The 24,232-nt window shown below is 42.1% G+C and overlaps 1 protein-coding gene across 3 annotated transcripts in view; it reads left to right on the forward strand.

The window, feature by feature from the left end:
• MAP4K5 (mitogen-activated protein kinase kinase kinase kinase 5) overlaps positions 1 to 24,232 on the forward strand; it is a 58,855-nt gene that overhangs the window by 19,312 nt on the left and 15,311 nt on the right. For all 3 annotated transcript variants that reach the window (XM_056493014.1, XM_056493016.1, XM_056493015.1), the window contains 13 exons: positions 9,677 to 9,767; positions 10,927 to 10,991; positions 11,935 to 11,990; positions 12,436 to 12,483; positions 12,574 to 12,616; positions 13,773 to 13,845; positions 15,163 to 15,294; positions 15,897 to 15,959; positions 16,459 to 16,540; positions 17,101 to 17,217; positions 20,530 to 20,608; positions 21,650 to 21,708; positions 22,081 to 22,142. In XM_056493014.1, coding sequence (XP_056348989.1) covers positions 9,677 to 9,767; positions 10,927 to 10,991; positions 11,935 to 11,990; positions 12,436 to 12,483; positions 12,574 to 12,616; positions 13,773 to 13,845; positions 15,163 to 15,294; positions 15,897 to 15,959; positions 16,459 to 16,540; positions 17,101 to 17,217; positions 20,530 to 20,608; positions 21,650 to 21,708; positions 22,081 to 22,142 — 970 coding nt within the window. The remainder of the gene's footprint in view (positions 1 to 9,676; positions 9,768 to 10,926; positions 10,992 to 11,934; positions 11,991 to 12,435; positions 12,484 to 12,573; positions 12,617 to 13,772; positions 13,846 to 15,162; positions 15,295 to 15,896; positions 15,960 to 16,458; positions 16,541 to 17,100; positions 17,218 to 20,529; positions 20,609 to 21,649; positions 21,709 to 22,080; positions 22,143 to 24,232) is intronic.

The following is a 24,232-nucleotide window of genomic DNA, read 5'->3' on the forward strand; positions in this document are numbered from 1 at the left end:
CTGACGAGCTGGTGGGCTGTGGGAGTTGAAAGGGGGAAGGGATCAGGCAGTGATGCTAATTCCCACCAAAAGTGCACTGGGAAAAGCAGCCCCTGTGTTTTTGAATGTGTCATCTTTTCTTTAAGCTGTCCTGGGGGAGGAAACTTCCCTATGGATTTCTGCCACTCCTCCTAAAAGCAGGAGACCCAGGGGATCTCCCTTGCTGCCCTGGAGATTTGCTCAGCACAGAGAGTTAAAATCAGAAATTGTGTCCTGAGTAGAAATCATAGAATCCTAGAATGGTTTGTGCTGGAAGGGTCACAGAAGCCCAGAATAATTTGAGTTGGAAAATAAAAAGACCATCCAGGGCTGAAGGGCCTGAGGAGAGGGCTAATTTTTATTTCTTATTGGTTCTGTGCAGGAAAAGAAATGGGTTTGAAGGCTGAAGGTAGAAAAACCATTGGGAGACTTGGGGGAGAAGTGAAAACCACTGTCTAGGTGACTGTGACTGCTCAGCCCCCTTGGCAGAGCAGCCTGGGTTTATTAGCTGGACTGCAGTATCAGGTTAATTAGGCAGTGGGAACACAGTGGGAATCCCTCAAACTCTGTGTGAAGTTCTGTGGGCAGAGTTTGGGGCTGTGGGGAGCAAACCACTGTCCCCAGCAGGGCTGTGGTGAGGCAGAGCAATGCTCTAGTGACAGAAAAAGGACAGTGCTGCCTGGGTGAGAGGGTTCCTCCAGCACTGTGTCACTGCAGACAATCTAAGTGAAATGTATCTGCTTTCATTCTGAATTTGAAGAGGTGTTTTGAAAACTGAAGTGAAGCAGAGACTGAATCCTCTGTTGGTAGAACTGAGGGAGGAGCAGGATTCTGCTTTTCATTGGTGCTTCTTAAGCACTACAGTGATAAATGCAAGACTGGCCCCAAGTCTGAGAACCCCATTTTAATTAGCACTGATGGCCATGTCTTGTGTTTAATTACATTGGTCTGATCACCACAGGGAAGCTATTTCTTCGAGTTTGTTTTGGTTTTTTTTAATCCATCTTCTTTTAAACGTTGCCAACCTGATCTCCATCCATCACATGTACACCCACAGCCTCTTGGCAGGGATTTGTTGGGTGCTTGGTTTTTAAGGAGGATTCACAGCATTTATTTACTTACTTGCTCCTTTTTAGTTCTCATGTTTGAAAGACTCCAGATTTTTAAAGAAATTAATGATTGGCTTCAAATTTCTGACTAATTTTAAGAGTTCTGAGTAGTTTCTGTAGACTGTGAATTGCACGGCACTATCCAATCCTGGACCAGGGAAGGAGCTGTAGGATTTACCTGTGGTGGTTTTCTGGGAAGGGCAGCCCCTCCAAACACCAGCACAAGGTCTTCTCACACAGTAGGGCACAGCTGGAATTAAATTAATATTAAATTCCCCAAGTTAGTCAGTGGAGAAATAGGTTTGGGAGAAGAGGAGGTGTCTCATCAATGACAGTTAATTAGCTGATGGAAAAATAAGAGCTCCAAACTCAACACTTGATTAATCCATTGGAATTGGGAGCAAAAGACAAAAGGCTCTGAAGCAGAGAGTGCTCCAGAGGAGGTGAGGAATGTGTTGAATGAAAGCTGAGGGAGCTCCACTCAATAAAATGACAGAATTTGGGGAATTCAGGATATTGCTGCATGGCAGGGGTGAGTCCTGGCTGGTTCCTGTTCCTCCCTCATCTCCTGCAGGTAGTGAGTGAGGACTCAGAGAGACTCCAGCTGAAAATTGATCCCAGCAAGGATCTGTATTTTATTGCATCAGCTCTTACCTTTGTATCTTCTCCAGACAAAGAAAACAAACTCAGCTTCGAAGGTTGCTGTCACTAATTTATTTGAATTTGGGGCAGTTCTCTAGGTCTGCTCCCACAGTCATTTGGAGTCAAAATAGTGTTTTTCCCTTTTTTTATTCTTTTTTTTTTTTTTTTTTTTTTGGCATAGACTTTGGAGAGCATTAGGCAAAAGTATTATGGCACGCTAATGACATTTCCCAGCATTCCCTGAGTACAAATGCTTCAAATAATTTGGGAGCCAATTCTATTTCAGAAACTAATCCAACTGTACTCAGCAGCATAGCAGCCAAAACTGTCTGAAACACTAAAGCTTCTTCCTTCTATGGGTTTAGCAGATGAATTGAGAGGGGACTCAATACAAAGAGAGAATTATTTGCCAGTGGAGTTTTCAGCCACGGAACTTTCTCCCTGGGAGAATATCATAAAAAATATTTTTAAATATGCTAATGTCTGTTTTAAATACTGCTGTTCTGATGAATAATGCCCTCTGTCGTGTTCAGAACCTTCTGCAAGGTTACAGAAGAATCTCACTGCTGGGTTTTATTTTTTTTTTTTAGCCTAATGATTGCATTTTCCATTTGAGATCCCAGAAATAGCCAGGTACCTATTTCAAGTTGGATCTTAAGCTGGACACGGAGCTGTAGGAAGCAGAATCATCCAGATGTGTGAGGTGCTGTGCATTCCAAGCCAGGTTTGCTTCATGAGGTGTGTGCTGAATGCCAGGGCTCAGCCAGCTCAGGAAGGTGATTTTTGGGGCTGAGCCAGGGTCAGAAATGGGTCTGGCCCCTCTGCACAGCAGAGCCCTGGGGACTGGGGCAGGGCAGCCTCAATTTCCATACAATAAATCCCCAAAGATGACATGAGCTGTGGAGGAGAACCAGCCTGAGGCTGATTCAAACTGAGCCTGCTGGGCTTGAACCCTTGTTGGCAGCACCTTGGGTTGAAGAAATATGAAAATAACTTCTCATTACCACACACACCTTCCATGCCTTGTGCTGTGCAGCCTGCTTGGTGTTCAAATTTTTAGGCTGAATTTTCCCTGGATTTTTCCTGATGTTTTTCCCAGAAATCCTCAGAATTTTGGCAGATTTTTGGGTTTTTAATGCAGATTTTAGGACTTTTTGGGCCATTTTTAGTGCGATTTTTTGAGGTTATTTGTGTTTCTTAGTGTGAATTTTTAGGAATTTTTCTGGGTTTTTAGGCTGAATTTTACCTGATATTTTTCTCAAAAATCCTCAGAATTTTGGCAGATTTTTGGGTGTTTTAGTCCAGATTTTAGGACTTTTATAGCCATTTTTAGTGCGATTTTTAGGGGATTTTTTGCATTTCCTAGTGCGAATTTTTAGGGATTTTTTTGTTGTTGTTTTTTAGGCTGAATTTTTCCTGGATTTTTACTGATGTTTTTCCCAGAAATTCCTGGAATTTTGGCAGATTCTGGGTGGTTTAGTGCAGATTTTATGACTTTCTGTGCCGTTTTTAGTGTGGTTTTTGGGCCATTTTCAGTCGCATTTCCTCTGGATTTTTTGCCCACTCATTTGCCCTTTTTTTCCCCCTCAGAAATCCCTCGAATCTCCTAGGATTTTGAGGCCATTTTTGTTTTTTTAGTGAAGATTTTAGGAGTTTTAAGTGCATTTAGTGCATTTTTAGGGGATTTTTAGTGCAATTTTTAGGGGATTTTTGCATTTCATAGTGCAAATTTTTAGGGATTTTTCTGGTTTTTAGGTGGAATTTTTTCCAAGTTTTGCCCTATGTTTTTCTCAGAAATCCTTGGAATTTTAGCAGGTTTGGGGCATTTAAGTGCAGATTTTGAGTGTCCAGTGACTGATTTTAGGACTTTTTTGGGGGATTTTTTGGGGTTTTTAAGCTATTTTTGCGTGGACTTTTTAGGATTTGTTTCCTAAGATACTTCCCAGAAATCCTTGCAATTTTGGTAGATTTGGGGTGTTTTAGTGCAGATTTTAGGACTTTTATGGCCATTTTTAGTATGGTTTTTGAGGGGTTTTTGCCAATCAGCACGTGATTTTTTTGGCATTGTGTCTGGGGCTGAATGCCTGAGGTTCCAGTGTTCCAGAGCCATTAAAGCCTGGAGATGGCCAGTATGTCCCATTCCATGTCCAAGTCCATGTCCCATTCCATGTCCCACATGGTGCTGCCACAGCCTCAAACTGCTCAGCCCCACACAGAACAAAGCAGAGGCAGTGTGGATTTCAAATCCAGAGTGCCCAGCATTTTAATTACATTCAGCTTGTTGAAATGGGGTCAGATTTTATAATCCTTATAATGAATTTATAATCCACTGTTCTTCTTAAGAAATGTGTGGATCCAGAGCAGGATCCAGGTAGTGCAAGTTTTCATTAAAACAGAGTTTCTGGGATGGGGAAAGTTGACAGAAGGGGTTGTGGTGGAGGAAGGAAGTGCCAGGCAGAAGAGAAAATCCACAGGGAAATGTTCTGGTGTTGGACACTCACTCTAGACTCTGGTGTGCTCCTTGCTGTGGAGCTCCTGGCAGCACATCCCCATCAGAAATATTTTGTATCAGCAGAGAGATAATGAGGACCATCAGTGGTTTGCAGTTGGCAGTTCCATGCCCAGCAGGAAAATCTGCTGGTGGAAACATCACTGTTTCCAAATAGCTGTTCCCTGCTTGGAATCAAGTTTCTTGAGTTTCAAGTTTGGGGAATTGAAATTCTTTCTGTCAGACTGCAGGTTTCCATGAGTCCTGTGAAAAGCAGTCTGGATAAAACAGCATATAAAAAACTTCTATAGATGATATGGATAAAACAGGATGAAAGATCCTGCATTTTGGAGAAAGCCATCCCTTTTATCAGCACAGCCTGAACATTCCTGAGGTTCAGGAGAGTGGTTTGGAGTGAGTGGTTGGGATCTGTTGAGCACAGGGATGGTGGGAAGTCAGCACAGACCTCACCTGGAGAAGAGAAGGCTCCAGAGGAACCTCAGAGCCCTTCCAGGACCTAAAGGGGCTCCAGGAGAGCTGGAGAGCAGCTGTGGATGTTGCTTGGCTGTGGAGTTTGTGGTCTGGGGCAAATAGTTGTCATTCCCATAGGGATTCCTGTCCTTGTTTGGGAACTATGGTTGTTGGAATAAGAAATGTTTGAAGAATGGTCCCAGCAGAGGCTGCAATGGTGTGACCCTGCTCTTTGTCCTTCATTGTCCCTTACAAGTGTCCTTCCAATCCTGTTATTAAATGTCATCTCATTTTTAAATTAGGAATGTTAATTTTAGTATTAAAAATCCCAGATCTTTGTTACAGTATTAAAAATCCCAGGTCAAGCTGCCTAGAGAGGTTTAGGGGTCACATCTCCATGTCCATCAGTGTGGTGGGGACAGGAGTGCTGCACCTGAAGATCTGGCCTCTTCAGATGTGCCTCTGTCCCACCCTCTGGTGACACTGAGATGTCTCTGAGTGCCATCAGTTCTCCTCCTGTCCCTCCTTCTGCTCCCACACAGCACCAGCCCCGTGATGCAGGTCTGAAGTGATGCAGAATAAACCAATTTATAACAAAATTGAGGAATTTCTGCCCCAAGATGTCACCTTTTGGACAGCAGAAGGATTCACTGCTCTTCCCAGGGACATTTGTGACAAGTGACCAGGATGGGACCACTCAGAGCAGTGGAGCACTTGAAAATATGTGCAGGAATAAACTTGACTAAAAATCATCAGGATCAGGAATGCCCAAAGAGCAGCAGTGCTGTGTGACAAGTGTGACAACACTGGAGCCATCAGAGCCAGGAGGATCCAGGGCACACGTGCTCTCCATCCAGGAAAACTTGGCAGAGTCTCTCTACATTCCAGCTCTGCATAGAATCACAGAATCATGGAATGGTTTGGGTTTGAAGGGACCTTGAGGATCATCCCACTCCATCCCCTGCCATGGCAGGGACACCTCCCACTGTCCCAGGTGGCTCCAAGCCCCAATGTCCAGCCTGGCCTTGGACATTTCCAGGGACCCAGGAGCAGATACAGCAAATCTGGGAATTCCATTCCAGGGCCTCCCCACCCAATTCCCAATCTCCCATCCATCCCTGCCCTCTGGCAGTGTCCCATTCCCTGTGTCTGTCCCTCCATCCCTTGTCCCCAGTCCCTCTCCAGCTCTCCTGGAGCCCCTTCAGGCCCTGGCAGGGGCTCTGAGCTCTCCCTGGATCCTTCTCCTCTCCAGGTGAACATCCCCAGCTCTCCCATCCTCTCACACAGGTGAGCTCTGCAAGTAGAATAATTCACAGCTATAGATGTGCCACCAGTTTCCTCCATGATCTCCCATTTAAATACAGAATTACCATGGATTTACCAGCCTTACCTTGCTCAGCTTCTGCCATGGGCTCAGATGCCACCCCAATGACAGGGCTGTTGGTTCCTGCAGTCCCTCCCTGCCAGATGGGGACAACAGCCACTTGTGCCATCCAAGGAGAATATTCCTCTGTGGGGCTGTGGTGTGTCCCCCTGTCCCTTTCTGCAGAGGTAAAATTCCACAGCAGAGGAGGCTGCAGTGACTCAGTCCCTGCTCGTGGGCATTGCAGCATTCCCCTGCGTGCCACACATCCCAAAACTGCCAACATGTGAGCAGGCAAAACCCAGTTTTCCCAATTCCCTGTTCCTCACAATCAAATCCTTAAAATTTATCTCCTTGTATGGATATTTGATCACCTTTGGTCTAATTCTTTTTATCTTGCTGTCTCCCTCTCAGTGAAGTATTTTCTGCAAATTCTGTCTGGCTTTTTCTGCTATCCAAGGATATTTAATTTTTGCCCTATTCCAGCATCTCTTGCCAAGATTAATACTCCAGCTGCCTGGAAACTCTGAATTGGTTTGTTTTGTGTTCATTCTTGTCATCTTTGAGCAACTATACATCTTCTCTCCTATCTCTGGGTCTCATCTTGCAGAATCATTTCCTCCATATTTTAGCCAAACTTTTCTCATGGATAACTTCTTTTCTTTCCATCTGTTTGCTACTTCTCTATCAGCTCCCTGTCTTCTTTCTTCTTTCTCTTCCAAATCATTTTTCACCCCTTTCTCTGTAAATAAGCCCTATTTCTTGCATGAATTCTTCATTATAAATAGCAAATCATAAGATCATCTTTGCTGTCTCCCTCTACTGCAAGCAGGATCATTCCTAGTGGCTTTTTTGTTGAGTGTTTTCTGATTTTTTTTTTTTTCATTTGTTGGAAATTTCAGAGATTCCCATTACTCCAGTAAGAAAAACCTTTTCATCTGTCCAGGGAATGTGGGTTAAGGCAATTTAAACCCATTGCTAATTGTCCTATTATAAAACTGGAGATGGATTATCCCTTCTCCCCACTTCCCTGCTATCTTCTCTGTGCATGAGGGTTTTTATCTTTTCACTGTCAGTCCTTTCTAGCCCAAATCTCTGCATTCCCCTCAATTTTCCCCCATTAGTCACAGTTCCTAGAACTGCCTTGGCTGCTGCCCTGTGATCCATGCACAGTTCCAGCTGCTGCCTGTGAGGTTTTGCTGTTTTGGGGATGTTTCTCCACCAGGATTTTCACATGGGGCAGGATTCAGCTGTGCTGAGAGGTCACAGCTGATGTTTCAAGGATTCTTTGATTTGAAGAGACTCCTGGGATTTGGGATTGGATCCTCTGAGCTCATGGACAACGGGTAGTGGAGAAAGATGAAATTTTTTTTTCAGTGTGGGGTGAGAGGATTTTGCTTTAAACCTTGTTTAGATTTGACTTTCTTGAAAATACTTGAGTAGTTTGAAAATGCTCCAGTTGTTTGTGAGAATTCAACAACTTCCCTTAGGAAGTTTGTTGGAGAAATGGGAGGAATGAATCCATGAGATTTAAGCTCAAATTAAAGAATCTTTTAAAAATGAATGAGAGGAGCTTTGAACAAAGGCCTGGAGGGACAGGACAAGGGGGATTGGGTTTAAACTGGGAGAGGGTAGATTTAAGTTGGATGTTGGGAAGGAATTCCTGGCTCTGAGGGTGGGGAGGTGCCCACAGGGTGCCCAGAGCAGCTGTGGCTGCCCCTGGATCCCTGGCAGTGCCCAAGGCCAGGCTGGATGGGATGGTGGAATGGCAGGGGTGGAATGGGATGGGATTCAGGTTCCCATCCAACCCATCCCATCCCATGGTTCTCTAAACTCAGGAATTCCTCACCCACAGTGATCATTTATTAGGATGTGTGAATCCAAGCAAAGCTGTAGCTGCAAGGTAGTCCCTAAACCAGGGCCAGTGTGAAAGCTGTGCTAAATTTATGGAAGTTGTGTTGCCTTTGCTCTTTCTCATTGGTTAAAAAAATACTACTGATGTTTATAAAAAACCTCTTGACATTTGAAACTCTACTACTGTTTTCCTGCCCCAGTAAAGTGTTTCTCCATCTAATTCAACATGAAGAAGCCCTTGAGGATTTATTTAAATCAGTCAGGGGTGGATTCTTGTGAGTGGGTTCCCTTTTACCTTTGCATTTTGTAGTTATTAAATAAAAGTTGGCAGTCACTGGGACATAAAGGTTGTGATCATTTCTTTCATCACACACTGGTACTTCTTTTGCCAGTGACACTGTTCTCAGGGAAGCTGCCTCAAAGCTCAGCAAATATAAACATCTCTTTTAAAAGAGGTTATTAAAAAATATTAGCTGTGCTGCTACTTAAATAAACACATGAAGAATTCAATTTACCCCAGTGCTTGAGTCCTCTTGGACTTGTCAAAATCATCTAAATTAAAGGGAGCAGGATAAAGCACTTTGTGTGTTCTGGGTTGGACATCCCTGACTTTAATATAGGAGGGAATTTTACTGGGGAAACTTTAAACAAAAGTAAACATCCCAGAATAATTTGGGTTGCAAGGGACATTAAAGCTCATCCCATTCCACCCCCTGCCATGGCAGGGACACCTTCCACTGTCCCAGGCTGCTCCAAGTTCTGTCCAGCCTGGCCTTGGGCACTGCCAGGGATCCAGGGGCAGCCACAGCAAATCTGGGAATTCCATTCCAGGGCCTCCCCACCCTCACAGCTGAGAATTTCTTCCTCATATCCCATCTAAATGTCCCTTTCTGCAGCCTGAAACCATTCCACTTTGTCCTTCCCTGCCAAAGGATGAGAAAAGTTAATAATATAGAAAATACAAAAGCAGAGCTGCAAGGATTGAATTCAGGATTCTGGGGAGAACATCCTCTGCTTAGAAATTCTCTCAAGGGGATTTATTACCTATATAAATACAAACTGAAATTGCATCTGTGATATGATTGCATTTTTAATTTATAAAAAATCCCCCTTTATGTTAAAGTGGCAGAAACATGCCCTGCTCAGAATGGATTTTTCAGCAGATCCTTTTTTCTTCACTAAAAAAAAGATATTTAGGATGTGCCAATGTGCACAATCACCCAACCCCCTCCTGAAGAGGCAGCTCTGAGTCAGCAGAGTGGGTGTGCAGGCTCATATGCTCCATCCAGGTCCCTTGGGAATGAAATATTCCTAAAAACCAGCCTGTGCAATGGGCTCTGGAATTAGCTGCCAGCAATCCACACTCCTCTTGTGCTGGGAGCAGCTGGATGGAAATAAAGATTGAAAAGTAGAGTTTGAATTGACTGCCATCATAAAGATTCAAAATTGCAATTTGAATTGACTCCTGTCCCTCCCTGCATCCCTGTGCTGCTTTCCTGGAGCCCTCTGAGCTCCTGCATCACTCTCAGGCCCCCAGACCAGCCCTGCTCTCTTGGTCTTTATGAAATATTTGTTCCTCCCAAAGCACAGAAGGAGGAATTCAGCTGGGGGTGATGGGCTTGGAAGGGATCCAGACCCTTGGCACGTTCTCCCAAATTCTCTGCATCCCTCCAGCCCTGTCTGGACCTTCAGCAGTTCATGATGTAACCCTGGCTGCTTCCTGTTTTTCAGGGGATGACTTCTCACTGATACAGCAGGAGATATATATGGTTAAAGAATGCAAACATTGCAACATAGTCGCCTATTTTGGGAGTTATCTCAGGTAAATCCCATTCTTTATATCAACATTCCTGCTGATTCTCTCCTAAAACAATCCCAGTCTGGTTTAGTCCTTGTATCCTCATTAAATTTTCTTCAGAGATTGAATTGCCCTTGGGTTTTTTTGTTTTTTTTTTTTTAAAGCCAGCCCAATTGGCTTTAAAAAACAAAAGTGACTAATATTTTGTTTTTTCTGCTGGCCAAAAGGCTGGAATATTTTTATCACTAGGAACAGAAAGAAAATTTTTCCCTTGGAGACTCTTGCAACACATCCAATCCTACTCACACATTTATCAGTTCTAATATAAAAGCAGCTCATTATTTCTCTAGAGCAGAATTGCCTTTAGATATTTGATTTAATTATAGTTGTCTGGGCTGTAAAAGTATGGCTGGGGAGTTAAAAATCTGAGCTGCTTTTAATAACATTTTACACAGTTCTGGTGTAACAGAGGCAGAACCAAGGTGGTGTCAGCTCACTGCACCTTCCATTAAATATTACACAGGAAATCTGGGAATATTCTCCATTTCTATGGAATTCTGCCATTTATCAATGAGCTCTGTGGGAATAGAAATCTGCACTTTGCTTGATCTTTTTTCTACAAGATTTTATATTTTTTTTTAGCCCTTCTTAAAGGGCTGCATTTAAAGAATTCCTGCAGCCCAAATGGACTCAAGTGGAATTAAAAGGCTGAATTTCTAATTCCCCATTTTGGAGGGCATGGAGAGTTTTTTACATATAATGAGGGAATTTCAATTTAAGATTACTGAGTTTAATGTGATATTTCATGTAATTTTGCTAATAGCAGATAAACCTCAGGTGTTTTATTGTAGAGTTCAAGCACCACCTTTTATGATTGATAATGTTTAAGTATTTCTCAGGGACATTGCATAAAACTTTTGATTGGTGAAAATTTTTATTGATAATCTGAGAATTTATATTAACAACAGGAGAATTTATATTGATAACAGTGTAACTGCTGGTCATGTATCAGAATGTGAATTTTTAACAGAGAGTGATCAGGACTAACAGAAAATAATTTAAATAATGATGATTATTAATGATTATTATTATGTTATTAATGATTTAAATAATGATGATTAACTCTGTTCTGCATTCAGATCAGTCAGCTCCTGATTCCTGTGTTTTAATTTTGTTTTGGTAGCCGTGAGAAGCTGTGGATATGCATGGAATACTGTGGTGGGGGATCCCTCCAGGACATTTACCATGGTACTTGGGCCATTATTTTCACTTTTTTTACTTTGGGAAGCTTTCTCCAAAGAAGAAAAATTAATAATAAACCTATAGGGAACAGTTGGCACTGCATTTGGGGGTTTTTAGTGATTTTTAGCTATAGTCAACAGATTTTGAGAGCACTTTCCAGCATTTTTAATATTTATAATATTGACATTTTAATATTGACATAATATTTGACATTTAATATTTGACATTTAATATATTTAATAGTTGACATTTAATATTTGACATTTCATGGCAGAACAGTTGGATAAGGACACTGTGAATAGGGTGAGGAAGCAGTTTGCATTGGGAAATCACAAAATTTGATCTTTAAAAGGGAAAAATTAGACTTATTCCCACCCCTGTGAAATACCATCTCACTCTTGTATTATTTTCCTTCCTGAAGTTTCATTTGGAGTTGTTGATGCTGTAGAATAATTTATTGGAATTGTTGGAAAAACAGCTGGGGACTTGCTCTGCCTTTAAATGATAACACTGAGTTTTTGGATGCCTGAGCTCTTTATTTTCAGCTACTCAGTACAAATCCTTTAAAACAATTCCAATCCCTCTAGATAATCCCTGATATGAAACATTCCCATTTCTAATATTAAAATATTAGCAGAAGTAATTTTCAGTTTCCTGACAATACAGAGTGCAACAAAATCACTCATAAAATAATAATTAGATTCTGTGAAAACAGGTTTTCTTCTCACTGTGGGTATTGTCTTCTGTGATGGTGCTGTTGGGTTTTTTTTACAGAAAGCCTTTCTGTAAAACAAGCAAACAAAACCCCTCTTTTCAGCTCAGTGCACAATACAGATCATGTAAAACCAGCCTTGAACTTGGGCATGGATAAACCACTTTTTGGCTGCTTCACAATGTTATTTATGTGTTTATTTATGTGTAAACTTAATTTTTGAATCTTTATTTTCAGTAACAGGACCTCTGTCAGAGTTGCAAATTGCTTATGTGTGCAGAGAAACTCTACAGGTACTGTACCCCTGCAGGTGCACAAAACAGTGTTTATTCCATGTAAATAAAGTAAATACAGAAAATTAATTCACTTCCAGAACTTCTGTTGGGAATCAAGCAGAAACCAATTAACAAGGGTAACCTGTTGTTTTCCATACTGTCAATAAAAATGAGCAGGAAATTCTAGTGTGATCTAGTGCAAATATTTGTTTAAATTTTGAGCTGCCTGCTCACCCTGTGGTGGGAAATTTGATGATGTGTGGGGGTAAAATACTGCAACTAGATAAATAAAATTCTCTTTCATTTCTGATAGCAAAGAAATACAAGATGAAGCATCCCTTATCTGCAAATCTCAAATGTCTCCACTTCCAAATATATTGAGAAAATTAAATTTACTGAATGGAGCTGGCTTTGAAAGATGTTAACAAATGGCAGAATAATTCATTGTGTCTTTTATTTCCAGGGTCTTGCTTATTTACACATGAAGGGCAAAATGCACAGAGATATAAAGGTAAACTTGAAAACTTGAGAAATTCATCTTGCAGTTCCAAGTGCAGGAAAAATATTCCTGATAAAGATTTTTAATTTATTTCATTTTTAGGGTGCAAACATTCTACTAACAGACCATGGAGATGTTAAACTGGGTGAGTTGCCTGAGTTTTGTAATGTGGATTTAAGTTCCATGTGAGTGTGACACCTGGGGACATGGGGCAGTGCTGGCCTCCAAAATTTAAAGGTCTTTTCCAAACTAAATTATTTCATGATTATTTGGGGCAGTAGGTGATGATAGAAGGTGATGCCAAAGTGTGTATCCATGGCTAGGCTATGTAGGAGATGAGAATTTTTGTATTCTATCAAGAAATTATAGATAATTTCATTATTCAACCACCAAGCCATTAAACCTCCCAGATTTTTTTGGAATTTGCCAGGCTGGCGTTCCCTGGTTATCAGTTTTTATCCCTGGCCAGGATGGCAGAGTCTCTGAGGATCCCCTGCTTGGGAGAGTGGAAAAGTGGGATCAGATCCTGGCTCTGTGGCTGCTCTTGGGCAGTTCCACAAAGGTGGAGGAGAGAAAACTCGGAGCTCTAGAGGGAAAAGCTGCCATGGGATGTGTTCATCCCACTGGAATCAGGGCAGCTGTGCCTTAGCTCAACCTCCAGACCCCTGTGGGCAACCAGGAATGCTGTGTTGGGAAAGGACAGCTTTTTAAAGATGGAAAAAATAGGAGGAAAGGCTGACACTGAGTGAGAGGAGACTCCACTCCCTGCATTAAACTTGGGATACACACTGGTACCTGACTTTTGCCTGCTTGGATTTTTCCAAGCTATCCTCCAGCTTTTATACCACCAATCAATCAAAACAAAATGGATTTAAATGATTTTTGGCTCTGCAAACCACCTGATGTTTGGGAGTTGTGTGGGCAAGGGATAATTGGCCCTTAGACAGAGTCTCCAGGGCAGAGAACAGATGCCCCATCACAGTTGCTCCATAAATAACACAAAAGGTGCTTTTTCCAAGGCATGAAGCTGTTTTTCCTCTCAAATTGAATATCCACAAATTCTGGTTGATGTATTGTGAGATGGAAAAATGATCTAAGAGAGGAACTGTGTGTAGAAAGAAAATTCTTTGATTTGAAGTCATGTCAGTGAAGACATTAATGATCCTGTTATTAATCAGCAACTGCTTCCCTTAATGAATTTTTAATTTGGATGAGGCACGTGATTGTTCTTTCATAACACAGGAGGATTGGGCTCTTCAACTGCTGTTTCTAAACTCTGATGGTTTGATTTTATTTTCCAGCTGACTTTGGGGTAGCAGCAAAAATAACAGCCACTATTGCAAAGAGGAAATCCTTTATTGGCACCCCTTACTGGTAAGAAACCACTTTGATTGCTGTGCTGCAAAGCTGAGCCTGTATTTATGCCAGAAATCCTCAAGCACACACATATGGCTATAGAAATTGCATAAATTCCCTTTCTTCCAAGTAAAATGCCCAAAGGGTAAAAATCTGGGAAGCACTGATTGGAGCTCATCTGTTACTCTATCAAAAGCTACTTGATATTTGAGGCAGGGTTGTTTTTTCTCCCAAATTTATTTTTGCAGAATATTCTCCCTTTTTGGGGATACCAATGGTTATTTAGTTTCTCAGCCTTACATTTTTAGTGACTAAAATAGTGTCTGATTTCTGTGCAGAAAAGAAACCAGATTTTTCAGACTATCTTTTAATCATCCTTACTGATTAATGTCTGCACGAGGCAGCATTTATTATGCAAATAATAATTCGTAAATCTTGAGCTGGATTAATATGCAAATTTAGCTGGGTTTAGGCATCACTGGGATGCAGAGGAGCTGCCTGGCTGGTGTTTTTTGGGCAAACAGCTTCATCCAGACAATGGCTCTTAATTGTGGCTGCCCTGGAGAGGGAGGGCTGGGGTCAGGGAGGTTTTCTGGTCATGAACACATTTCCTGGGAATGCTTAGCCTGTTGCTGTTCCCATCAACCCCCAAAAAACTTCTGGGTGCTGAGGACATCCTAAGATGCTTATTTAGATCTATAAAGAGATTTTGAGTTCTCTGTGTCCCTACCTTGCTCTGGAATGTGACTTTTTTTGCTGTGTTCCTTGTTTATTATGTTATATTCAGCACATGTATTTTGTGTCCCTTAGTTTGTGTTCAGACAATTCAAAAGGTGTATAAAACATACCAAGTTCACATTAATTGTCCTTAGATCCAAGATATTTCCAGAGCTTTAGAAAAAAAAAACCAACAACAAATAAACCCATGGTACATACTTTGTAGAATAATATTGAACCAAATTGAATAATCATAAGTGTATGCCTTAAATTAGTGTGTAATGATTTATGTAATGTTAATGAAAACTTGAAAAGTATTTCTGTAATGATCAAAACCCAATCTGAACATAAAATTCTTAACTTACTCCATTAGACATAAAAATATTTGTATTTCTCCTGTTCATTTCCCCCCATTTCCTGTTCATTGCCCCGCACATCTTTCTTTCTTCCTTTCTTTCTCAGGGGGGAATATGAGGCATTTTAGATTATAAACTTCATAATAATAATTAAACATTTCATTTAATTCATTTAATTCTGTTTTGGTTTTTTTTGTATGTGCACACTTTTGTAACTCTCCTGGGGAGCAGGAACTGAAGGGAAGTGTTGCTTTTTTTGCAGGATGGCCCCCGAGGTGGCGGCGGTGGAGAAGAACGGGGGGTACAACCAGCTGTGCGACATCTGGGCTGTGGGCATCACTGCCATCGAGCTGGCAGAGCTGCAGCCACCCATGTTCGACCTGCACCCCATGAGGTTTGTGCTCCTCTGCCCCCAGAACCTGCCTGAATCCCAGGAATTGTCTGATTCCTGAGCAGGAATTGTCAGGGTTCGCTTGAAGCTTCTCTGGAGCTCAGAAGGAGAAACTTTCCCACCAAGATTCCTTCATGTTTTCATGTCTGTCTTCAAGGCATCAGTCTGCTAAAACCTTGCATTTGGAATGGAATTTATAAGCAAAATCATGAAATTGTTATTGTTGCATTTTTGGTGGTGCCTGGCATAGTGGAAGGTGTCTCTGCCCATGGCAGGGGGTTGGAATGAGATGGGATTTAAGGTCCCTTCCAACCAAACCATTCTGGGATTCCAGAATCAAGAATCTGATGAAGAGCAGGGACAGATTTACTGGTGATAGGAGACCACTAGAGAAGCCATACCCTAATATTTAACAGGATTGTGACACTAAAAATATTTTATTTAAGGATAAAATCAACAGATCTCCTCTATCTCTCCTTTAACCCAGTGCAAACTCCAATCCAGTTTCACCAGTATGATTCTCACCCTAAAAAAGTATTTAGCTTTTAGAGAATTAAATTAATTTTTTTAACCACATTATATCATTATTCTTTCTTTCCCTTTAGGGCTTTGTTTTTAATGTCAAAAAGTAATTTTCAACCACCAAAGCTAAAGGAAAAAGCAAAATGGTAGGTGGAGCTCCTTCCTTTGATCCATATTTTATTGGAATTCTGTGATCCTTAAGGTTCCTTCCAACTCAAACCATTCTGTGGTTTTATAGATAAAGGGAAAAAAATATTTGTTATTATTAAAGAAGACACTCTTCTTTGGTGCTCTTAGTATATTCTAGAACAAAAATCCTTATCCTTCCTTAATTCTTGTCATGGGGCACTTGCCCCTGTAATTGGGACAAGTAATGGTTTAATCCTTTTCTGTTTATTTACTCTGTGAGAAATTCCTGATGCCATTCTTGGTTTATTTTCTGTACCAAAATGTTTTCCATGCAAGTTGCATTAATCAAATGGGATTTTTTCCCTATTTTGTTAACTTGGAAATGGAATTATTCAAACTGGAGGGTGAGATACCTGCCCAATATTCTACTTTATCACACCCTCTTGTTATCTGCTTAGCAACTGTCTTAAAATCAATACCTTGAAAAATTCAACATAAACCCTCCTTTTCTTTAAGGTCAGCAACATTCCATAATTTTGTCAAGATAGCACTTACAAAAAATCCAAAGAAGAGACCGACAGCAGACAGACTTCTCTCTGTAAGTGATTTGGGACATTTGCTGACCTCAGGATGGGATCTTTTGCTTCAAAATGAGGAACAGATCAGTAGGAAACAAAGGGAAACCAAATTTCTTTAATCTTATAACTCAGGTAGTGAAATCTGAAGGAATTTTGTTCAGTATTTTTACACAGTTTTATACAATTTTTGGCAAATTATAGAAATTGGCTTCATGTTCTCAACCTTCCTGCAAGTGGTGCCTTGGCCTTGGAGTTGTGTAGAGTTTGGACTTTCCTGACTCCCAAAAATTCCAGCAGCTCTTGATGTATCTCTGCTTTCCCAAGCTTTGAACTACTGATGTAAGAAATGAAGTTCAAGTGTAATTATTTGTTTGATTAGAGTTTAATTTGCAAGTGGCCCAGAGCGTGGTGTTTCCATATTTCTGTCATTAGAAAATCCAACATTGAGGAGTCATTAAAATAATAGCTGATCCTCCAGAAAGCACAAAAAAAATAAAAATCAGTAACTCTACTGAGTTTTCATTACTGAAAGTTATCTATTCATTGCATGTTAAAACTTGTTTTTTGTGTGTGATCACAGCACAGCTTTGTAGGACAGCCTGGTCTCTCCAGGTCTTTAGCAGTTGAGCTGTTGGACAAAGTCAACAACCCTGAGAACCACACCCACTACGGGGAAGTTGACGATGACGATTTTGAGGTGAGAACGTCTTTCATTGTTTGCCTGTTGTCAAAAGTGGCAGTTTAAACGTCCTGCTTTGCTTTGGGAGTGTGAGGTTGGAGCTCCAACAGCAGCTGCTCCTGTTCTTCTTGGTTTGGTTGTTGTTGGTTTGATTGTTGGTTTGGTTGGGTTGTTGGTTTGGTTGATGTTGGTTTGGTTTGGTTGTTGGTTTGGTTGTTGCTGGTTTGGTTGTTGATTTAGTTGCTGGTTTGGTTTGGTTGTTGCTGGTTTGGTTGTTGGTTTGGTTGTATCATTGTTGGATTGGTTGCTGGTGTGGTTTGGTTGTTGCTGGTTTGGTTTGGTTGTTGCTGGTTGTTGCTGGTTTGGTTTGGTTGTTGCTGATTGTTGCTGGTTGTTGGTGGTTTGGTTGTCGCTGGTTGTTGCTGGTTTGGTTGCTGGTATGGTTTGGTTGTTGCTGGTTGCTGCTGGTGTGGTTTGGTTGCTGTTGGTTGTTGCTGGTTTGGTTGCTGGTTTGGTTTGGTTGTTGCTGGTTGTTGCTGGTGTGGTTTGGTTGTTGCTGGTTGTTGCTGGTTTGGTTGCTGATGTGGTTTGGTTGTTGCTGGTTGTTGCTGGTGTGGTTTGGTTGTTGCTGGTGTGGTTTGGTTGTTGCTGGTTGTTGCTGGTTGAGTTGCTGGTGTGGTTTGGTTGTTGCTGGTTTGGTTGCTGGTGTGGTTTGGTGGCATCATTGTTGGTTTGGGTGCTGGTGTGGTTTGGTTGTTGCTGGTTTGGTTGCTGGTGTGGTTTGGTTGTTGCTGGTTGTTGCTGGTTTGGTTGCTGGTGTGGTTTGGTTGTTGCTGGTTTGGTTGCTGGTTTGGTTTGGTTGTCGCTGGTTGTTGCTGGTTTGGTTGCTGGTGTGGTTTGGTTGTTGCTGGTTTGGTTGGTTTGTTGCTGGTTTGGTTGTTGATTTGGTTGTATCATTGTTGGATTGGTTGCTGGTTTGGTTGTTGCTGGTTTGGTTTGGTTATTGCTGGTTTGGTTGTTGCTGGTTTGGTTGCTGGTTTGGTTTGGTTGTTGCTGGTTGCTGCTGGTTTGGTTGCTGGTGTGGTTTGGTTGTTGCTGGTTGTTGCTGGTTTGGTTTGGTTGTTGCTGGTTGTTGCTGGTTTCGTTGCTGGTGTGGTTTGGTTGTTGCTGGTTTGGTTGCTGGTTTGGTTTGGTTGTTGCTGGTTGTTTTGCTGGTGTGGTTTGGTTGTTGCTGGTTGTTGCTGGTTTGGTTGCTGGTTTGGTTTGGTTGTTGCTGGTTGTTGCTGGTTGGGTTGCTGGTGTGGTTTGGTTGTTGGTCTGGTTGTTGCTGGTTGGGTTGCTGGTGTGGTTTGGTTGCTGGTTTGGTTGCTGGTTTGCTGGTTGTTGCTGGTTTGGTTGCTGATGTGGTTTGGTTGTTGCTGGTTGTTGCTGGTGTGGTTTGGTTGTTGCTGGTTTGGTTGCTGGTTGAGTTGCTGGTGTGGTTTGGTTGTTGCTGGTTGTTGCTGGTTTGGTTGCTGGTGTGGTTTGGTTGTTGCTGGTTTGGTTTGGTTGGTGGTTTGGTTGTTGCTGGTTGTTGGTTTGTTGCTGGTTTGGTTGTTGATTTGGTTGTATCATTGTTGGATTGGTTGCTGGTTTGGTTGTTGCTGGTTTGGTTTGGTTATTGCTGGTTTGGTTGTTGCTGGTTTGGTTGCTGGTTGTTGCTGGTTTGGTTGTTGCTGGTTGTTGCTGGTTTGGTTGCTGGTGTGGTTTGCTTGTTGCTGGTTGCTGCTGGTTTGGTTGCTGGTGTGGTTTGGTTGTTGCTGGTTGTTGCTGGTGTGGTTTGGTTGTTGCTGGTTGTTGCTGGTTTGGTTTGGTTGTTGCTGGTTGTTGCTGGTTTGGTTGCTGGTGTGGTTTGGTTGTTGCTGGTTGTTGCTGGTGTGGTTTGGTTGTTGCTGGTTGCTGCTGGTGTGGTTTGGTTGTTGCTGGTTGTTGCTGGTTTGGTTGCTGGTGTGGTTTGGTTGTTGCTGGTTGTTGCTGGTTTGGTTGCTGGTGTGGTTTGGTTGTTGATTTAGTTGCTGGTTTGGTTTGTGGTTTGGTTGTTGCTGGTTGTTGCTGGTTGAGTTGCTGGTGTGGTTTGGTTGTTGCTGGTTGTTGCTGGTTTGGTTTGGTTGTTGCTGGTTGTTGCAGGTTTGGTTGCTGGTGTGGTTTGGTTAGTTGCTGGTTTGGTTGTTGATTTGGTTGTATCATTGTTGGATTGGTTGATGATCTGGTGTGGTTTGGTTGTTGCTGGTTTGGTTTGGTTATTGCTGGTTTGGTTGTTGCTGGTTTGGTTTGGTTGTTGCTGGTTGTTGCTGGTGTGGTTTGGTTGTTGCTGGTTGTTGCTGGTTTGGTTTGGTTGTTGCTGGTTGTTGCTGGTGTGGTTTGGTTGTTGCTGGTTTGGTTGCTGGTTTGGTTTGGTTGTTGCTGGTTGTTGCTGGTGTGGTTTGGTTGTTGCTGGTTGTTGCTGGTTTGGTTGCTGGTTTGGTTTGGTTGTTGCTGGTTGTTGCTGGTGTGGTTTGGTTGTTGCTGGTTGTTGCTGGTTTGGTTGCTGGTGTGGTTTGGTTGTTGCTGGTTTGGTTTGGTTGTTGCTGGTTGTTGCTGGTTTGGTTGCTGATGTGGTTTGGTTGTTGCTGGTTGTTGCTGGTGTGGTTTGGTTGTTGCTGGTTGTTGCTGGTTGAGTTGCTGGTGTGGTTTGGTTGTTGCTGGTTGTTGCTGGTTTGGTTGCTGGTGTGGTTTGGTTGTTGCTGGTTTGGTTGCTGGTGTGGTTTGGTTGTTGCTGGTTTGGTTGGTTTGTTGCTGGTTTGGTTGTTGATTTGGTTGTATCATTGTTGGATTGGTTGCTGGTTTGGTTGTTGCTGGTTTGGTTTGGTTATTGGTCTGGTTTGGTTTGGTTGCTGGTTTGGTTGCTGGTTTGGTCTGGTTTGGTTGCTGGTTTGGTTGCTGGTGTGGTTTGGTTGTTGCTGGTTGCTGCTGGTTTGGTTGCTGGTGTGGTTTGGTTGTTGCTGGTTGTTGCTGGTGTGGTTTGGTTGTTGCTGGTTGTTGCTGGTTTGGTTTGGTTGTTGCTGGTTGTTGCTGGTGTGGTTTGGTTGTTGCTGGTTGTTGCTGGTGTGGTTTGGTTGTTGCTGGTTTGGTTGCTGGGGTGGTTTGGTTGTTGCTGGTGTGGTTTGGTTGTTGCTGGTTGTTGCTGGTGTGGTTTGGTTGTTGCTGGTTGTTGCTGGTTTGGTTGCTGGTTTGGTTTGGTTGTTGCTGGTTGTTGCTGGGGTGGTTTGGTTGTTGCTGGGTGCTGTTCTCAGCTCTCCTCCCTCCCTACAGCCGCACTCCGTCATCCGTCACACCATCCGCTCCACCAACAGGAACATCCGTGCAGAGAGAACAGCCTCAGAGATCAACTGTGAGTTCCTGCCCTGCTCACCCTGTTTGGTGTCCCAAAAATGGGACAAATGTTTGGGAAGCAAACCCTGGAGAGGCAGCATGGTTCAGTAATAATTATTTTAAAACATATAAATAAATAAACAAACAAATAAATATATAAAAATAATACAACTATATTATAAATAAATATATTTAATATAAATATATTTATATAATTGTAGTGGTTTTGCTTTGCTAATTTGAAATTAAAATAAAAGAAAGCTTTCCAGGGGCTTTTTGTCTTTACATGTGTGTTTCACAAACACACATAAACTTTCTCATTGGTATAACAATGTGTCAGTCTTAAAAATCTGACACTGATTGGTTCTTGTCAGGTACAAGGGAGACTTTCCAAGTCTCAGCAGGTAAAAATTTCAAGAAACCTTTGCAAACCACCACAATAATATAATATGAATAATAATTATATATTAATACAAGTATAATATAAAATATAAATATAAAACAAATATATTTATATAGCTATTTATTTATATAAACATATTTAATATAAGTATAAAAATATAATATTACGATAATATAGTAAATATAATAATTTTTGCTTTTCAGAAATAAAAGTAACATTCATATTATGAAACTACTCAGATGGTTCTAAGCTGAAATGCTGAGGGTAGAAATGGTTTTATCTCGAGGTTTGATCACAAGCCTTTGGTAGCACCAACACTGGCAGCTCCTGTGCACCACCTGCATCACACTCAGGGAAATTTGCTCTTGAGGAGCCTTTTTCTTTTTCTTTCACATGCATTTCAAAGTGGCAAGTGGTTAAATAGTTACGTTTTTGTGACTTGGTATTTGCTTTTGGCCTTTCTTGTGGGTTTCATATTTGCAAATTCAAACACTCAGACAATGAGGCTGATAGTGAAGTGCTGCTCATTTGAGAGACAAATCCAGAGTTGTGTACAGGACATTTTGATCTGTTCCTACCTGGATTTCACTGGAGTGAGCACTGAAAGGATCCCAGTGCAGGACTGTGTGTTAATTATGAAATTATTCTGTTTTGTAGTTGATAAGCTGCAGTTTGAGCCCCCTCTACGGAAAGAAACAGAAGCCCGGGATGAAATGGTGAGGCCAAGTTTGGGGTTTATTTATTTATCTTCAATATTTTGTGCAGCTTGCTGGAAAAATGTTTTTTAAGTTCCCTAAGTGACCCTTACTGGATTTTTTCACCATATTTTTTGTTTTCCTGTTACTTATTGCTGCTTCATCTGGACATTGCACCATTGCCAGGTGGTGCTTTTAACTCTGAGAAGAAGAAAATAGGTTATCAATAATTGCTTTATAGATTGTAAGATGTTATTCCTCTTTGGAATTTGATTTTACTGCTTGTGGGTTGTTCTGCAGGGCTGGGGAATCCCTCAGACCTCTTTGTGTGTGCTGGATAAGATACTTTAGTTTGACAGGGGGGAAATAAAATAACAATTTCTGCATCTCCAGGTTGTGGCAGCTGGCAGTGACTTTGCTTCACATTGGAATCCTTTTGTTGATGGGAGCAACAAGTAAGTACAGATGAAACCAGCTTTTATTTCTGTGACTTATTATGAAACTGAAAGAAGAATGAGTTATGGTAAATCAAACCATAAGCCCTGATCCAGCTGAATATTGATAAATTCAGGAGATGTTCCCCAGTGTGCAGCCCTCCTTCTGCAGGTGCTTGGTCAATCCTCTTGGAGAGTGACTTTTAATCTCTTTGAACCACCACCAGCAGCTTGTTTGAAGTTTGTAGGTGGGAAGTGAAGTGTAAATGCATGGCCAGGACAGTGACATAACACAGGCACAGTGAATTTCCTGCAGCAGAGCTGAGTTCAAGATCCTGCTCTGGCCTCACACTTCTCCTCTGAGCCGTGGCTGTGGTTGTGACATCCTGTGACAAGGCCTGTGCACAGCCCTGAACTCGAGAAAGGGAAGGAGAAACCAGTTCAGAATGTTGAGTTTTACCAAGCTCAGTAACACTGCACCACTCCTCCTGCTGTGGGTGTAATGTATAACTCAGCCATGCAGTGTTTTGGGGTGAAATGTGTTTATAGCTGGTTTCCCTGGGATAGAGCAGGCCTGAAGTACAGGAACACCACTCTATCCAAATTAGGACTGAATTCTTTCAGGTGTGTACCTTCCTTTTACTGCTGAAAAGTGGATTCTGCCTTTAAAGGCAATCCCTGGATTTGCAGTCAGGAGTGTGGAGGTTCACATGTAGGGAAAGATGATATCTGGGCTCAAATCATTGCTCAGCTCAAAGAGCCTGTTTCCCATCTTTATTTGGAACTCAGCAGCAGACAGTGAATTTCTTTGGCCTTTTTTTTCTGCAGATAAAAGTCTTGCATAAGCTGTCAGCTGACATTACAGCCCCCTGGAAGGCTGCTGGAGATTGCCAGGATTTGAGCCTTTTTAAGCATCCTGGTTTTCCTGCTTTCAGCCTTGTTGTACTCCAGGACTTTGGGGGGTTCTGGGGCTGCACTTTGGGGGCTCTGGCCTGAACTTTGGGGGTCTCTGGCTCTCCCCTGCCCTGTTTCCTTCTCTCCCTGTGCCCTGGGTTTGTTTGTGTGACCCTGCTGAGCTGCTTGATTGAAGCCTTGCTGGGAGTGTTGGATTTTCTGCAGACAGCTGGAATCTGTGGGGTCCAGGAGCAGGGAGGGAGGGAGGGAGGGCAGCTCCTCCTGGCAGAGGGACTCAGATTTGATCCTGTTCCTTTGCCTTTATCTGTAGCAGGCTGTGCTGAAGCTGCAGCAAACATTCCCAGGGCTATAAATCAATAAATAGGTACAGATTCATTGGGAAGGAGGGCAGGGACAGCAGTCCTGGGTGGTGGATCCGTGCTGCTCACTTGGAAACCACTTCCAGTTGGAAAGATAAACAGGAAATGCATAACTCCTCTGCCCCAGCAGTTGTGAGTAATCCCTGGCACGTCCAGGGAGGATGTGTGCTGGGGGTCCTGCTTTTCATGAAGCCAAAAACCCTTTGGCTTTTATCAGAGTGGATGCTGAGGGATATCTTTGACTTAGGGGAATACCAGAATGTGGACCTGATTACTTGGTTTTTTCACTGCAGCATTTTAAAATTCCTTTGGTATAAATGCATTATGGAGGTGCTTTTTTATTGATGGTTTTCATAGAATCCCAGGAAGATTTGGGTTGGAAGGGATCTTTAAGCCCATCCAATTCCATCCCTTGCCATGGGCAGGGACACCTTCCACCATCCCAGATTATTCCAAGCCCCAGTGTCCCACCTGACCTTGGACACTTCCAGGGATCCAGGGGCAGCCACAGCTTCTCTGGGCAACAAGGACCTTTCAAAAAGAAAGAATTTTTCTCCTTTAAATTTTTTAATAGTTCCTGTTGGCAACTGTCTGCTGCTTTCCCTCAGAAGTGACTTGCAGGGATATTTCACATTAATCCAAATTTGGCTGGGTTTTCCTGGTCATTGCCCTTTGAAGACACAGCTTGAAAATTGCCATTTTGCAAAATTTTATCAGGGCTTTTTTCTTCAAGTTTATATTTTCAGTGCTGCTTTGATCCTCTAGTCACAATTTCTTTTTTTTTTTTTGTTGTCCCTGGAGTAGCTTTGAAACTGTAGTGGGAAACAGTCTGGGTCT

The sequence above is a fragment of the Oenanthe melanoleuca genome, chromosome 5, assembly GCF_029582105.1.
Source record: "Oenanthe melanoleuca isolate GR-GAL-2019-014 chromosome 5, OMel1.0, whole genome shotgun sequence".
NCBI lineage: Eukaryota > Metazoa > Chordata > Aves > Passeriformes > Muscicapidae > Oenanthe > Oenanthe melanoleuca.